Consider the following 13,692-nt stretch of genomic DNA (forward strand, 5'->3'; position numbering starts at 1 on the left):
CTTACGTGGATTATTTACTTAGTTTGGGATCAATAAAGCATTTTCTCTGTCTGTCTGTGCTGGAAAAATATTATTTTCAAAAGCTTTTTTCATTCTATTATTTGCAAGATTTAAAGAAAATACACATTTTGAAATGAGTAACGTGGGAAATAAAAGTAAAAACGGTATTTTCTGTATAACTTGATGTCACTATTTCATTGTATTCCTCGTTTCTTTTCAGCTCAAGCGAAGCACAAAACGGAAGAAGCCAACAGGTCGGAGGCCAAGTTCTTAAAAATGAAAGCTTGGTCTAAAACCCGAATCCGACAGCTGGAGGAGGAGTTGAGGAAAAGCCAGGTTAATGTTGCATCCATCATGTCATTAGTTCACCTTCTGTGACAAACTGAAGAAAAGGGGAATGTTTGGAAAGATCTTTTCTCAGTTTTCTGCCCTGAATGAAATGATCGAACACATCGACGTCTTGTTTTTTCTCAACAATTCGTCTCCTGTTGCTCATGTTTTAGGCTGGAGTCGCCCCTCCAGACCTGACCGCTCTGCGGAGTCGAATCACAGAGCTGGAAGAGGAAAGGGAGGAAAACCAGTGGAAGATGGAGCAGTTCGAAGAGCTTAAAGCCAAGAACGGTACCGATGCTAAAACTTAGGAGGCTTGTGTGGTAGGGCTGCAGCGATGCACTAATCTCACGATGCGATACACGATATTCCACCAACGATACGATCCGATTTGATACAGTTACATCATTTTCTGAGGGAAAAAAAAGGGACCGTGTGATTTGACATGAAGCGTCGCTGATTGGACCGGTGGTCCGAACGAACATGTCACAAACGTGAGAGCTGTGCACTTTATACAACATTTTTATCAACTTATTTATAACCTTTTTGTAGAATGTGACACCCTGGCATTGTATTGTATTATATATTAGCGAGCTGATGGTCTATTGGTTCAGAATCCAAACCAATCGTATCATCGAGGGACATTTGCCTAGCAAATGGAGTTATAAAAGTCTACAGTACTCACTTGAAACACGAGTTCTCTTGCGATTCTCACTCACGCAGCCTCCCTTCGGTTCAGGCCCTTGTGGTACGGGTGTTTGGGGTCATAAACCATAAATGGGGTGCTGTTCCACGGTGCAGATCAGCTTCTCCTCGTCCATTATTCCCTGAGTGATGCTAACCTGTTGCTAACTAGCTTGTCAACAGGAAGCAGGGTGTTCATTTCAACCTATAAGAAGTGTTTAGGGGCGGGACGCTGCCGCGAAATGTCGTCCAGATAGAGAGCGAGAGCGTTTTTTTTCCTTTAATTTAATTAATTAATTTATTATTTTTTTTTATTTTTTTTTTTTATTTTTAATTATTATTTTTTATTTATTTATTTATTTAATTTTAATTTTTTTTATTTTAAATTTTTTTTTTTTTTTTTATTTTAATTTAAAAATTTTTTTTTTAAATTTTTTTTTTTTAAAGGGGCCGGCCTTGTAACGTCTGACTTTTCAATAAAGTTTACTTTAAATTATTATTATTTTTTAAAAAATCGATACTTTATCGGGAAACAAAATATCGATATATATTGCAGTATCGCTCAAATGACTCGGCCTTGTTGTGTAGCAGAAACGACAGTACGCCACCTTTTGTATTCGTGAACTTAAGTGTCATCTTTAGCTTTGATGGAAGCCCGTGTTTACTTTGATTTGACCTAGAAATGCTGGCAGCTAAGCTGGTCTTATACGAGGAACAGCAGAGGACACTGCAGGCAGACCTGGAGCAGTTCACCAAGAGGGCTGCTTCTCAGGTCAGGCACTCAGACTTCATCTGAATCGTGCAGCGTTTCTTCTTTTGCACATTTGATGAAACTTCTTCTTCATTTTGCTCCTTCTTGGTCTCATTTTGCCCCCTCTTGGTCTCATTTTGCCCCCTCTGGGTCTCATTTTGCCCCCTCTGGGTCTCATTTTGCCCCCTCTGGTCGCAGGCCAGTGAGTCGGGGAGCGCTGATGACATTCAGAGTCAGGTGTTGGAGTGGCAGGAGATGGTCACCGAGGCGGTCAGCGCCAGGGACCGGGCCCGGGAGGAGAAGGCCGCCATGGCCCTTCGCATCAACAACATGGAGGAGGAAAGAGAGGGTAAGGCTTTAAGATGACATGCAAACCCACTCATTCCATCCAGAATCATCATGTATTCATCAGTGGGTTTAAGTGGAGTAAAAGTGGGAAGTTTCTATCCTGGAGACATCAGAAACCTTTTCCTCAAACTGTACGAATACTCGCCTGATGCACACCTAACCTAACCTAACACTCATGCTCTTTAAGTCGGTTTATATTAAAGGGATAGTTCGTGAATGATTGAAAATCCTGTGGTCGTTCATCACTGTTGGTTAACTCGTTGTCTAACCCTGTAACCCAACATTTCACTCTTTTACTTAAACTGACTCAATCGTTTAATAAACTATACGTTTTTTCTGATTATTATCATTAATTCATCAGTACAACAGATCATAAAAACCCTTTTTATTTGATTTTTTGCTCATCTCTTTGTTGCATTTAACATAAAAAAACCCTTTTAAACAGATTTAAAGAATATCACAATAAATAACAATCAAATTAATCGCTTGACTGAACATTTATGATCAATGTGGTGACAAAGTTATTGGAAAAGTTTATTTTCAGGTTATAAAACTAAGGATTGAGCAGTTTAATCAGTCTATCCTTACTCATAGTTGGGGTCAGATGTAGTGGTTTGTACAAACGTCCCAAATCTGTGGGGTGGAACAGTGACCCCTGAATATTTCTACCACATAAAGAGCTGCTTATGTCAACAAAATGTGCATCTTTGCCACTTTAATAGGTTCAGCTTATGAAAACCACTGCTTTCTGACGGGAAAGCCTCCATCGATGACTTCTTCTTGATAGTCAGAATTGGGGATGCACCGATCCGATATGTGAAGAAAGCGGATCGGTGCATCCCCAGGCAGAATGATCAGGTCTGGAGTTATAGATCATGTTTTAAAGGGATAGTTCGCCTCTTTTGACATGAAGCTGTGTAACATCCCATATCAGCAACATCATTTCTGAACATCTTCTTACCCCCTGCTGCGTCCTGTGAGCAGAGTTCCAGCCTCGTTTTGGTGTTGATGAAAGTAGTCCGGCTAGTTGGCTGGGGTTTAAAAAATAAAGCGCTTTGCTTCTCAAAACAATATGCGTTCAACAGAGTAATACATTTGCATCACAAAATGGTTCTCCAGGAAAAAGTCAGACCTCACAATCTCTTGGCGCCAATGTTCCCTCTGAGCTGCTCACACATTTTCTCTCCCTTCGTATCACTGCCTGCTGTGCAGACCGAGCAGCAAACACCGTAACAGGCGCGGCTGTCCCATTTGTTTTGAAATATTATAGTTCTGATAAAAATAAATAAATAATGAGAATAAATATACATTAAGGCTGTGTTCGAAACCGCATACTACTCCTACTACTCATACTAACTTTTTTAGTTACTATGCGAGTTTGAGTAAGTGAGAAGTTCCCGGATGCATACTAGATTCTCTGAAATGTTGGGTATGCATCATGAGGTCACTACTCATACTCAAACTACCCAAGATGCAACGTAACGTGACGTCGCCGATCGTCATTTCCTGTCAAAACGGCAGTTTCAAGCTAGCTACAACGAGGGTAGGTTCACTTCCTGTTTTCAAAACAAAAGCACCAATTGTATGGTAATGGCTTTCCCTGTGATAAAAGGCAACGGGTATTTTATTTTGTGAAAATAACCGGAAGTGCGTTGCTCACTGCGGCTAGCTTTAGTAGCGCCGAAATCATGGGAACAAAATTGTAAGTAGACCGTGCAGACCGAGCAGCAAACACCGTAACAGGCGCGGCCGTCGGCAGGCGGCAGCAGGCAGTGATACGAAGGGAGAGAAAACGCTTTATTTTTTAAACCCCAGCAAACTAGCCGGACTGGCCGAGGCTGGAACTCGGCTCACAGGATGGCAAGAAAATGTTCATAAATGATATTGCTAGTATGGGATATCATACAAGCTTCATGTCGAAAGAGGCGAACTGTCCCTTTAAGGCTATTCTTCGCTTCATGTTTTTAAGTTTTTCTGTGTATTTCAGCATCCCACGATAATCTGCGCCACCATCAGAGTTTATTTTGCAGTTTTCTTTGTGTTCTCTGTTGTCTGATTGAACATTACTTTCTTTTGCTTTATCCCCGTCCTCACCGTCCTCACCGTTGTCATGTGGGAGACTCGGTTTACTCTGTGCTGCCTCCCATCTCCTGGACGTCCACCCCCCCTGACTCCGTCTCCAGCCCCTGCTCCAGGGATGGGAGCAGCCACACAGAACAGTTTCCCATCAGTTTTGTGCATGCAGGCTCCTCTGAACATCCGGAGCAGCTCCCGCTCACTGCACTGCCTGCAGCTTCCCTAAATCTCTGCTTCTGATGGGGCCAGCTGCAGGCAGTGCAGTGACGGGATAACGCTCCATAGTCTGCCATTTTGTTTCTCCTCCCCTCTCCTCTTCTTTATCCTTTATCCTCGTCTTCTGTCCCAGTTTTCCCTCTTTCTGTCCTTTGGTTTCTGGCTGTGGACTCGCTGGAATATTTTCTCACACACCAACAACAATAATCCCGTCAGATTTAACTCAATTCTGTGGCAGAATGGTGAGATTTGCACTTATATACTAATATGGGTTTCCCTTCAAAGCTACCACACTGACATGAGCTCTTGCGTCTCTCTTTTAAACACAAAAAACAACCAAATACTTTACGTTTTAATTAGTGGTGGGCCGTTATCGGCGTTAACGTGCTGCGATAATTTGAGAGTCTTATCGGGCGATATAAAAAATATCGCTGTTAATCTATTCTCAAAGTTGGGTTGGGAACTGGGTCAAAATAGGTAAGCAAACTGTGATGACTTTTACCTTGATATTTTAGCTCGGGTGTGGGCTGATGTACTTAGTCTGCTGTTAGGTGTGATTAAAACAGAAGAACGCCACTTTGCAGAAGCCTGTGCTAGGCAGTTTATGGAGGTCGCTAATCTGTGGGGGATAGTTGACAAAATCTGCTCTGTTGGAACAGACAGCGCTCCTAATATGGTGGCCGCAGGGAGGATACTGCCCTTCGAGCATCTGCCGTGTGTTGCACATGTTGTACAGAGAGCGATTGTAATGTCACTGCGAGAAGGGGTTTCTGATGCTGCACTTGCCAAGTGTCGACAAATGGTGGGACATTTCAAACACAGTCCGGCCAACGCAGACGAGCTGAAAGTCCAGCAAACCTCCCTTCAGCAAGTTCAGGAGCCGCTCGTGCAAGATGTTCCAATACGGTGGAATTCCACCCTCGAGATGATCAAGCGCGTGAGGCGCAACAGAGACGCACTGCACACAACGCAACAGCAGCACCAGCTGGCCCTCCCAACAAGTGCTGAATATGAGAAGTTGGCGAAGCTAGAGAAACTGCTGGAGCCATGCATGTGAATAAGCTGGTCTGCCTGCTGCGTGTACACCAAGAGCGACCTCGTTGGAGCTGGAGAAGCTTCGCTTGAGAATTTGCTTTGGTAGCTTTGGTAGTTTGTGACGTCACATTTAGAATGTTCAAGGCTGTGCAGCACCCCCGCGAGAAAAAAACATGAGGAAAGTGAGGGCAGGGACACGAATAAACGTGTTGTTATTACCTCCGCCAAGGAGGTTATGTGATCGCCCGAGTCTGTTGGTCTGGATGTTTCTCTGTTCGTGCTGCAATCTTGCGACCTGCCACAAGGTGGCGGGGCTTGGTTGTTTCGTTGTCGTTGAGGGAGGGGTAGGAGGGGGTGCGCAGGGGGAAAGCTTACACTAACTGCGCAGGGGGGAAGGTAAACACAAATGGAAGCCGTCTTTGCCGTTTCTGAGAAGTCGCATCTGAAAGATAGCATCTTAACTTTGTAAACCTTTTCAATCGGAACACGAGCCAGCTGAATCTATGCACAAGTTTAAGCAGAGGCATCGCTGTCTCTCGGACGTGGTGGATTACGACGTTAATCGTTTCAGACCATTCACTACAATATATGGGTGGATAAAAAAAAAATGCGCTTATAAAACAAAGCTTCATTGGCGGAGGTCTGCACTCTCTGAGTGCATTTCTAGTTTACGATTTGTTATTCAAGATATACATCACGTTACAAAGGATGTAAAACTACATAAGGTACACCTGAGAAGAGCAGGAATAGCAGAGGCAGCTGTGAAAATAAACTAAATTCTAAATAAAATCCGAAATAAATCCGAAATAAAACTTAATTGCAGTGAGAAAGGTATGCGTGGGGTTACTACACTATTGTATTGAAGCACTCGACACGGCAATTGCAACAGTCTCAGGATTAAACGACTATTGTTTGGATAGGAACCAAAGTTTACACGTTTGTTTCCGCGAACCCCGCGGATTGCCGGACCCCTGAATGAGCCATTTTAATCTAGATTAATTTCAAGATTTCAGTGAGATTAATCTAGATTAAAAAAAAAAATGAATCTATGCCCACCACTAGTTTTAATCGATTTAAGATGGATAGATTGGATAAAAGCAAAAATCCTACGTAAAGTAAAACGTTTAATGGGCCTTATTGAATAAACTGAGTTTGATTGTGTGTCCCGTCGGCTGTTAAATGACCAACTCAATGAAGAGCAGCTTACATTAATGAGCCCTTTTGGTGATTAACATGTTTCATGAAAGAGTTCAGCTTTATTGAGCCTTTTTGGAAAGTCTTTCCTCGGTTAAACCAGCTGATTCCACGTGGGGTCGGTTTGGTCGTTCAGTTCCTGTCGGGTGTTTACGGGCAGCTTTATGCACTCACTGGTTGGTGTTTCTGGTTGTGTGTAGGTGCTGTTTCCTGGGAGTGAGTTCTTCCGTAACGTCCAACGTTGCCTTGATGTTGCTTTTAAGATGACGGCAGCATTTTCTCTCAATCAAACTGGATTAAAGTAGGAGCTTATCTGCAGCTTTAAACAACTTTTTTAAGTCAGGAAGCAGCAGTGAAGAGCAGCTGTATGCAGTCTGATTTCATATCTGGTCTGAAAATGTGGAAAATTAAAAAGTAGGTTTACTGGCGAGTAGAGTTTCTCCCTTGAGGGGATCTTTAATAACACAGAATTTGAGTTTCCGCTCTCCGGATAGCTTGTAGTTGGGCTGGCAGCTACGACAGGAAGCCAAAGGTGCATACCGTTGATTTTAATTGTTAGAATAGTCATTTTAAATGATTAAAATGACTGCTAATGGTGACTGAGGATGATCTGCTTGTACATACTTATTGAATAATTTAGTATTTTAATCAATCTACTTATTTATCTTCTCAATTGTGGATTTAAATGTGAAATGGCACCTGACCAAGTGAACGAATGGAATGAAATATCCTTATCGTCATTGTTCTTGTGCAGTGAAATTGAAATAATGTCCTTGTTTGTATAAAAAACCTATAAAAGACGGAACCAAATTCTCATGTTTCTCAGAAGGAGGAGAGTTGCTAATGTTTTAATTTAGGGAAAACAGAGAGTTAAAAAGGCTGTTTTTCCCCAGGTTTATTTTCGTTGTTCTTACATCCGTTTCCTGACGTAAAAAAAGAAACGGAACCAAATTCTTCTGTTTCTTAGAAGTAAGTAAGTAGTAATCTTTCTTTGTACAGCGCTTTTCACAGACCAGGGTCACAAAGCGCTTTACAGGTACAAAAGAAACACACAGTTAGGAAGTACATACAAGTATAAGTTTAAAAGGCAACTCAGTGACAATCATAGCAGCCCCTAAGGCAATTAAGCAAAAACCTGAACCAATAAATAGGTCTTAAGTTGCCTTTTGAAGGCGTCGACAGACTCCATCGAACGCAGAGAGAGCGGAGGATCGTTCCAAAGCCTGGAAGGATCGGTCTCCTCTGGTCCGGAAACGAGTGCGCGGCGCCATCAGTAGGTTCTGATCCACAGACCTCAGATCCCGAGCTGGGGTGTAAGGCTGGATCAGGTCACTGATGTAAAGCTGGAGCCTGACCATGCAATGCTCTGAAAGTTAAAACCAACATTTTAAAATCGATCCTATAGAGGAAGCTGGCAGCCAATGAGGAGCTTTAAGAATAGTCGTCCTATTACAGTTTCGCACTAACTGCAGGCGAGACGGCTCCTCCTTGTTCAGACATGAAAACAAACTATGACAAAAGTCTAAACGCAAAGACACAAATGCATGAATAATCGGCTCCAAATCATTTTGTGACACCATTTTCCTGAGTTTGGAGATTTTCCTCAGTTGAAACAAAAAAAGCCATTTTTGGTCAGCTGTTTGCAGTGTCTTTGTCAAACACAACACCCGGGTTTCTGAGGCTCGGTTTAACAGACCGGCCCAAATCACCCAAGTACTGGTTAATCCCTGGAATGGAGTCATCAGGGGCAACAACCAGTGTTTCTGTTTTGTCCACATTTAGGCAAGGCAATTTTATTTATAGAGCACAATTCGTACTCAAGGTAATTCAAAGTGCTTCACAGCTACATAAAATCACAAGAAGGCAATATTCATTTAGCTGCAAGGTGTGATCATTTAGCCATCGTTTTATCTCCACCGAACAATGAACTGAGGACTTTGGCCTCTGGAGCTCAGTTGGCTTGAAAGAGCAGTAAAGCTGGATATCATCAGCAAACATGTGGTACGAGACATCAGAAAATCTCTGGTTGATTTTTCCCAAAGGGATCAAATACAGCAAAAATAATACAGGACCCAAGACAGCACCTTGAGGGACTCCACACAGCAGATCTGCTGACTCAGACTTTATTTGGTTAGCTGTGACACTAAAACTACGCCCAGAAAGGTACGACGAGAACCAGTGTAGAACTGACAGAGCTACTTCATCCCTCAGTCTTCTCAGCAGGATTTGGTGGTCAATGGTGTCAAAGGCTGAGGACAGATTTAAGAGAACTAGAACAGTGCATTTTCCCGAATCAGCAGACATCAGAATGTCACTGGACACTTTCAGCAGGAGGAGAGTTGCTAATGTTTTAATTTAGGGAAAACAGAGAGTTAAAAAGCCTTTTTTTCCAGGTTTATTTGGCTGTACATCCGTTTTCTGACGTTAAAGAAACCGAACGCCCTGTTTCTGATGCACTCCGTGATAATCGGCGTGGGGGAAACTGTCTTGCATGTGGCACGCCGACTCTTTCAGCCTTCAATCAGCATGGTTAATGCAGCTCATCGTAGAAAAGCCTGAGTCCTGTTCTGCTTTTTCCTCAGTCTTTGCTTCACCTGCCCACACTGACCAACGCTTAACACCTTAACTCCTTTTCTTTCTCTGCCCACTTGCTTTGAGCTCCCCTCTCCCATCCCTCCCTCCCCTTCACATCAAAATCAGCCTGCTGACACAAAACAGATGGGAACATGTTTTGTTCTGATGAATTCATCATTGCCCTGCTTGCATCCCATGCTGCTACATGAAAAAACACCTCAGATTCCCCTCGGGTCTGCACCTGTCCGGTGTTTTTTCTCCACGTATCTTTCCTGGTGTCCCTATCGCAGATACTGCCATGAAAACATCGGCTTTAAATCTTTAAATCTGACTCCCCCTGCTTCCTCCCACTGCCTCTTGTACTCCCCGTCTCCCACATGTTTGAGCGCTGTTTGCATGGCTCTGACCAGAATGTTGCTTCTGAAGTGTTTCCCAGGTGCACAAACCAAACGCAGATACAGGAGTGCGTGAAAAACGCCTAAAGTCTGAGGAACTGTCCGTCCATCTCTTGCTTCCACTGTTCAATCGAGCCGTTTTCTATGTTTTACCGAGTATATTTGCGGTGTTTAAAGGGATAATCCGGAGTAAAATGCACTTTAGATCAATTTACGGGATGTTGGGAGTACATACGTTGAGTTGACATCAAAATCATGTCATTCGGATGTGTTTTGAGAATTTCGATTTGACCGTTTTTAGCCAAAAGTCGTTAGCCTGGAGGTGAGAGGGGCATATCATGTCACCGCTACAAAACACTATTTTTATACCTCTTCTACAGCTCCAAACAACATAACACTTACGTGGTAGTGAGTAGAGGGTCCCTAAAGCCAAACCGAAGTGTCCCGAGGTCTTCATGTGGTCGGATAGAGAGTCCAGAATGAATTTAATCAAGCCAGTACCTTTCCGGAAATGTTGCTGCTGCAGCTGCCGCTACAGACCGTGCTGAAGTTGGTTTGATATTAGATATTCGGATATTCGACAGATATTCACAATAAGGAAATAAGGTGTCTTTTTTTTCCAATACCTCCCAAGTCACTAGGTCACAAGGCTTGGGAGGTATTGGAAAAAACAGACACCTTATTTCCTTATTGTAAATATCTGTCGAATATCCAATATCAAACCAACTTCACCACGGTCTGTAGCAGCAGCTGCAGCAGCAACATTTCCGGAAAGGTACTGGCTTGATTAAAGTCATTCTGGACTCTATATCAGACCACATGAAGACCTTGGGACACTTAGGTTTGGCTTTAGGGACCCTCTACTCACTACCACGTAAGTGTTATGTTGTTTGGAGCTGTAGAAGAGGTATAAAAATAGTGTTTTGTAGCGGTGACATGATATGCCCCTCTCACCTCCAGGCTAACGACTTTTGGCTAAAAACGGTCAAATCGAAATTCTCAAAACACATCCGAATGACATGATTTTGATGTCAACTCAACGTATGTACTCCCAACATCCTGTAAATTGATCTAAAGTGCATTTTACTCTGGATTATCCCTTTAAATGTGCCTCATCTCCTAAAATCACCAGAACCAGCAGCGCCACTGATCCATTCATGCTTCTCATCTTCTCTCCATCTTTGTCATCCTGTCAAAAAGTTATCTTTCTTCTCTCTGCGGTAACCCTCTCCAGTCCACCTTATATGTTAAGTTTCCATCCACAAAACACGCCCTCAATGCAACCCTCCCCCCCTTTTCCTGTGGCACAAAACTGATTGAGGATGACTGGTTCTTTCCTGGCTGCTCCGATCCAGTAATGGCCACTCGGCAGCAGGAGTTGGAGGAGGATCTGGCTCAAGCTCGGGGGCTCGGCCACCACAAGGCCAAGAAGCTGGGGACCCCGGCTCATCGAAGCCTGCAGGTAGGTGGACGGCTTGACTTTACTGTGCTCCTCCATCAGTTGTCTATGGGTTGTTTTTTCTATAAAGCAGTGATGCTCACTATTTATTTCACAAGAGCCACATTGGCAGAGCAAAATCAAGGGAAGAGCCACTTTTACGACAACATACTAAAGTCCCCTTTTGCATCAATTCAGACCACATTTACCTTAATACTGGGATGAGCGGAAGCTGGCGTGCATGTCCTCGACTTTCTTCATGTTGTATTTGTAGTTTGTTGTTGTAATCATAGTGAGACATTCAGGATGAGCATGGTTTTTGTGCTGGTTTCTGTGCTGGTTTTTGCCCTTTTTCAATTAAAAACTGATCCATTGTGCCTGCATCTCGCGCTGGCTAAAGGAGCTAAAGGAGCTAGCGTGCGCTAAGCGGGCTGCGTTGCCAGGTTTAACAGTTCCCCCTTTAGCAAACACCATTAAGCCTTAATTAATACTTAATGAAAATACTTAATACTACAAAAACGCAAACTTAATAAAAATACTTAATATTGTACAGTATTCACTGTATGTTATTTGAAAAAATGTATTGTTATTGTTACCATATTGTTATAAGCTACTATGCCCAATGAGTATCTCTGGTTTAGATCTTACAGAGGAGTTGGAAAAGGTGGAATATGAGGACCCGGATTTGATCAAGAGGAAACTGTGGTTTTAATTGTGTTGATCCCTCTGCAGGAGGACTTTGAGTTCGATGGACAGACCCCCTTCCAGGACCCCCGGAGCGCCTCGGAGAGCACGACCCCGATGGAGGGAGAGAACATGGGAGGTTGGTGGCCCGAGTACAGTACTCCAGACCCAGGTGTGAGACCCACTGGACAGTTTTCACCGGCATGCACTCAGTCATCTGCACATGGCTTTGGGAAACCTCAGCTGTCTTTGGGTTATTTTGTGGTTTCCTCAGTAACACAGTGTTGGATTTTTGGTTGGTTTTGTGTTATCGTTTCATCCAGCCTGCCAGTAAAAAAAAAAAAAAAAAAAAGCTGGGCTATCTATTTCTAAACATTGGATTAGCCTGCGAGCTATTTCTGTTGGTGAACTCAGCCTCTGGGTTACATTTAAGCTCATCATCCCTGATTTATTTAAAGCAACTCTGGCACAACATTTACGTGTTGCTCGTCACATTCTCTGTCAGTTTTAAGTTTTGTTTCCTGACACGTGCATGCTGGTTGAGCTGGATAGTGTTTGTGAGTCCTCTGAGGGCATTGTTCTGTGTAAGAGCATATGCATTTAGATGGAAAAGATGCTCTCCATCTGTGGTAAGTTTTTGGTGTTTTTTTACTGTTTTTTGCACGTTCGGCTTCTTTTCTCTCATTTCCTCTCATCCTGTCCCGTGTGCTGCTAACCCAAAAAATACATCAGATATTATCAAAATAACAAAGAAATAGGGCTGGGCGAGTTAACGCGTTATTATCGCGTTAACTTGTAAATTATTTAACGCTGATACATATTTTATCGCGCATTAACGCAGGTTTTGTTATTGTAAAAGTCTGTTGCTCACAGGCTTTTATTTTGTATTTCTTCTCACAGATGTTTATTAACGCCACATCAACACCGTAAAACTAAATGTTCGAGTAAACAAAGTAAAAGACGACATTAGTTGTTGTAATCATTAAAGAAATAGCATTCTTAGCATTGTCGCTGGTACCGATAAATAATCAAAGTAATACTGGCCACTTTAGCTGCTTCTCAACCAGCGGCAGAATCATTCCCCAGAGGCAATCTGCAGGGTCAGAACTAGGATTCTTTAACTTCCACTTCTCCTCTGCATCACATTCACACAGTTACAGCAAACACCACCAAGCATGGAGGAATAAAATAAAGAGAAACTAGCAGCTAACATCACCGCTACAGGTGTGAAGCTAACGGAGCTAACCGGCGCTACTTCCTGTTTTACTTGTTTCAACATAAAAGCACGTATTTCAAAATAAATTTAAAAAAAAAAACTCCTGCATTTACTGCCAAGTTGAATTGTCTTCTCAGCGTAGTAGTTCCAGTCTAAAATATCACTTAAAGGCAAAACACACAACTGATAGCAGCAAGTCATTCAAGGAAACAGACAGTGGAGCGAGGCTTCTACATAAAAACTACAGAAAGATGCTGATGTTAAAAGTGTGTTTGCACAACAAATGTTATGGCACTTTCATTCATATGGCAGCACATTTAAAATAAAGCTAAATGCTAAAAGCTATACACTACTTTTGGATTCATTTTTGGATTCTGCGTACAAATGAGATTAATTGTGATAAATCAGGGAAATCATGTGATTAATTAGATTAAACATTTTTAATCGTTGCCCAGCTCTACAAAGAAATTGATGAATGATAAGAATACACCGATGGATTTGGATTGGAGTTGGAAAAACTGATGTAATTTTTGCTTGTTTGTGGCTAAAGTTTGGACCGTGGAACTGCATTTTTACTCTTTTTTTTTTTATTAACTGATCTGCAAATGAAGTCTTTAGACCAGGGGTCTTCAACGTTTTTCAGGCCAGGGACCCCCAAACTGATGGAGAGTTGGAGCAGGGACCCCCCCTACTATTTATATGGCATACAATTGTGTTTTATATTTAACGGGGCCTAGTGCCGTGTATAAAC

At 42.6% G+C, this 13,692-nt stretch overlaps 1 protein-coding gene across 7 annotated transcripts in view; it reads left to right on the forward strand.

Moving 5' to 3' along the window:
• Window positions 1-13,692, forward strand: part of LOC142382372 (uncharacterized) — a 54,024-nt gene that overhangs the window by 16,313 nt on the left and 24,019 nt on the right. For 6 of the 7 annotated variants that reach the window (XM_075468149.1, XM_075468175.1, XM_075468158.1 and 3 more), the window contains exons 11-16: window positions 221-336; window positions 504-621; window positions 1,695-1,786; window positions 1,964-2,114; window positions 10,959-11,065; window positions 11,774-11,897. In XM_075468149.1, coding sequence (XP_075324264.1) covers window positions 221-336; window positions 504-621; window positions 1,695-1,786; window positions 1,964-2,114; window positions 10,959-11,065; window positions 11,774-11,897 — 708 coding nt within the window. The remainder of the gene's footprint in view (window positions 1-220; window positions 337-503; window positions 622-1,694; window positions 1,787-1,963; window positions 2,115-10,958; window positions 11,066-11,773; window positions 11,898-13,692) is intronic. The other variant, XM_075468185.1, reaches the window with a different exon arrangement.

This window comes from Odontesthes bonariensis, chromosome 1 (assembly GCF_027942865.1).
Source record: "Odontesthes bonariensis isolate fOdoBon6 chromosome 1, fOdoBon6.hap1, whole genome shotgun sequence".
In the NCBI taxonomy this organism is placed as follows: Eukaryota; Metazoa; Chordata; class Actinopteri; order Atheriniformes; family Atherinopsidae; genus Odontesthes; species Odontesthes bonariensis.